This window comes from Anarrhichthys ocellatus, unplaced genomic scaffold (genome assembly GCF_004355925.1).
Source record: "Anarrhichthys ocellatus isolate YVR2014 unplaced genomic scaffold, GSC_Weel_1.0 scaffold6901, whole genome shotgun sequence".
Lineage (NCBI taxonomy): Eukaryota > Metazoa > Chordata > Actinopteri > Perciformes > Anarhichadidae > Anarrhichthys > Anarrhichthys ocellatus.
This window is the reverse complement of record NW_022286875.1, coordinates 1-2598: the sequence shown is the minus strand read 5'-3', so window position 1 is coordinate 2598 and position 2598 is coordinate 1. Positions and strand designations below refer to the sequence as shown.

The window sequence follows — 2598 nt, the reverse complement described above, 5'->3', positions numbered from 1 at the left end:
ACAAACATGGAGCCATCAACACAACAAATACACACAGGGAGGGACTATAAACATGGAGCCATCAATGCAACACATACACACAGGGAGGGACTACAAACATGGAGCCATCAACACACACAGGGAGGAACTACAAACATGGCCGCTCTAACCCGAGGGCATCATTTATTGTTTCTCTTTTTACCATGTTAAGTGTTTTTGAAAGCGCTATACAAATAAAATGTATTATTATTTTGCAATGTTTACTTAGCTAGCTTAGCACAAACACTGGAAGCAGGGGGAAACTGCTAGCCTCGTAGCTTCAGACTCACCGTTGGACGGGACCAGCTGAGCTGCGTGTCGATAGTACGACTCCGCCTGGCTGGTCTGGTTACGATAACGAGCTGAAACAGAACCAGGAACAGAACAAGTCTGTTTTTAAAACATGCAACACGATCATAAGAAGTGAACTCCGGTGGACGTGGACGTTTCCTCACCGATGTCTCCGAGGTGGACGAGGCAGTGCTGGCAGATGTAGGAACACGAGCTGGGCTGCGGCGTGACGATGGCGCCGCCGACGTTCTGCTTATTGCTGATTATGCCGAGCTGAGAAGACTTGACGCGGCACGGGAGGTCCACGTTGAACACGGTGCACAACTCCTGTAGTAACTGGAGACAACACGAGTCACGTTAATACAAAACATGGAACTTGAGGAGAGTTCCGAGTGTTTCACACATTGGACCAAGAATCATAACCAGGATGTAAAAAAGGACGAACTTCAAAAGACCAGAACCAGAAAAGATCAAACGTAAACAAATACATTAAGATAACCAAAAACTACTCCGTTTATCACAGACAGAATCTGTAAATAAACATCATTAGGTCAGGTAGACATCTTTCCAACGGTCCTTGAACACATCATGTGTGACGAACGCTTATGTCAGTAAAATCAGCCAAAACGAAGCTTAACATCACGATATTTCATCAGAAACATTTTACTCTTCATGTTCTCATTTAAAATCTCTCCTCTAATAAAGTGTTTAGAGAGGAGAGGAGAAGAGGAGGAGAGGAGAGAGAGAGGTCATGGTTCTGTTTCCATAGAGGAGCAGGACTTTTATTTTGAAGAGAAAATCAAGACCACAGAGAGAGATAAAAATGCCCTGAAACTGCTCTTGGAGACTATTTCCAATAGTTTGACCAATGTAGCCGATTCTGATCCTAAACCCCCATGTCGAACCTGATCCTGCCTAGTCTGCTGGTCCCCAATGAGTCCTGAACCCTACCTGTGTGTAGAAACCACTCGCTGCCTCCAGGAACAGCGACAGGTTGGCCTGGACCTCGCTGCGGTTGGGGTTGGCCCGGTTCTTGGCCTGGCTCTGCAGGGTGGTGATCTGGTTCTTAAAAGCGTGATTCCACCTGCAGGGAACACAGAAAACATCATCAATGGTAAAGAAAAGCGTTTTCTTTGTTGTCGTGGTTTCAGGCGGAGCAGCTTACAGGTCTTGCTCCACCTTCTTGTCCAGAGCGTACTCCAGGTCGGTCACCAGCATCTTCTGGTACAGATCCTGCAGAGCCTGCCGGGACGTCCACACCTCAGCCGCCCCGAGCTTCGAATCTAAACACGTGAACATGAATACATCAATGTGCACTAAAGAAGATCGAGTGCACTAAAGACCATCGAGTGCACTAAAGACCATCGAGTGCACTAAAGACCATCTAGTGCACTAAAGAACATCTAGTGCACTAAAGAACATCTAGTCAGGGTTCATACACATTTTGACCAATGGATTTCCATGACTTTTCCATGACTCTAAACCAAATTTCCATGACCAAACATTTTGTGAAATCTCGGTGTATACATGAAAAAGTAAGAAAATGTAGTATTTAAACTAACAATGAGAATTCCAAAGCATCCAGTAAACCTTAAATGACACAAACGAATGAGAGACAATAGTTTGATTAAAAGAATAAACATTTATAAATATACTCTGGTTGACACATCAATAAGAGCTTTAGTAGGTAGTAGCATCCAGCTAGTGCACATGTTGCTTTCCCTTTTGTAGTACAAATTATTCATTGAACCTTGTTACTGTACGGCTTCATATTAACTTCCACTGTTACTGTAAAGCTGTTGGAATTGTGGCCTGTCTTCTATTTGCAATTAATATGCATTCAATCCAGTTAAATTATTTAAATGAAAATGATAATCTACTCTGGCTATGGTAGTTTATCAAGAGTAAATAATAGCTGTGATCTATACACACCTCTGCATTAGCAACCTGCTGAAATGAAGGTACAGGCTCCTTAACCCTCTCATTACTTCAGGGTTCTTGAGAGCAACGTGGGACTGTTGGGCCTGTTGGTCCACTGGCTGTGGTCATCACAGTGAACAGTGTGATGAGAGGACATGTGAGCCCTTGTTGCTGTAGTTCATCTCCCTGGAGCAGAAGCTACATTTAGCATAGCCTGCCTTATCAATGTATTTAAAACACTGACAGCAGGAAGCTGTACTCACGTCTGTTTAGACCTCCACATCTCCACAGCTCAGCCGTGCGTCAAGCTGCGCTACAACCAGCCTCATCATCTCATCAGTATCTGGGCCTCATCATCTCATCAGTATC

The 2598-nt window shown here is 44.2% G+C and overlaps 1 protein-coding gene across 1 annotated transcript; it reads right to left on the bottom strand.

The window, feature by feature from the left end:
- Positions 1-13: 13 nt before the first annotated feature.
- Positions 14-1808, bottom strand: LOC116380351 (protein SMG7-like). Its single transcript, XM_031842279.1, has 4 exons — positions 1475-1808; positions 1261-1393; positions 474-645; positions 14-380 (listed from the first exon to the last, which is right to left on the bottom strand). Exons 1-4 carry the CDS (start codon positions 1606-1608, stop codon positions 253-255), a joined length of 567 nt encoding a protein of 188 aa, XP_031698139.1. The 5' UTR covers positions 1609-1808; the 3' UTR covers positions 14-252.
- Between the last annotated feature and the right edge of the window lie 790 nt (positions 1809-2598).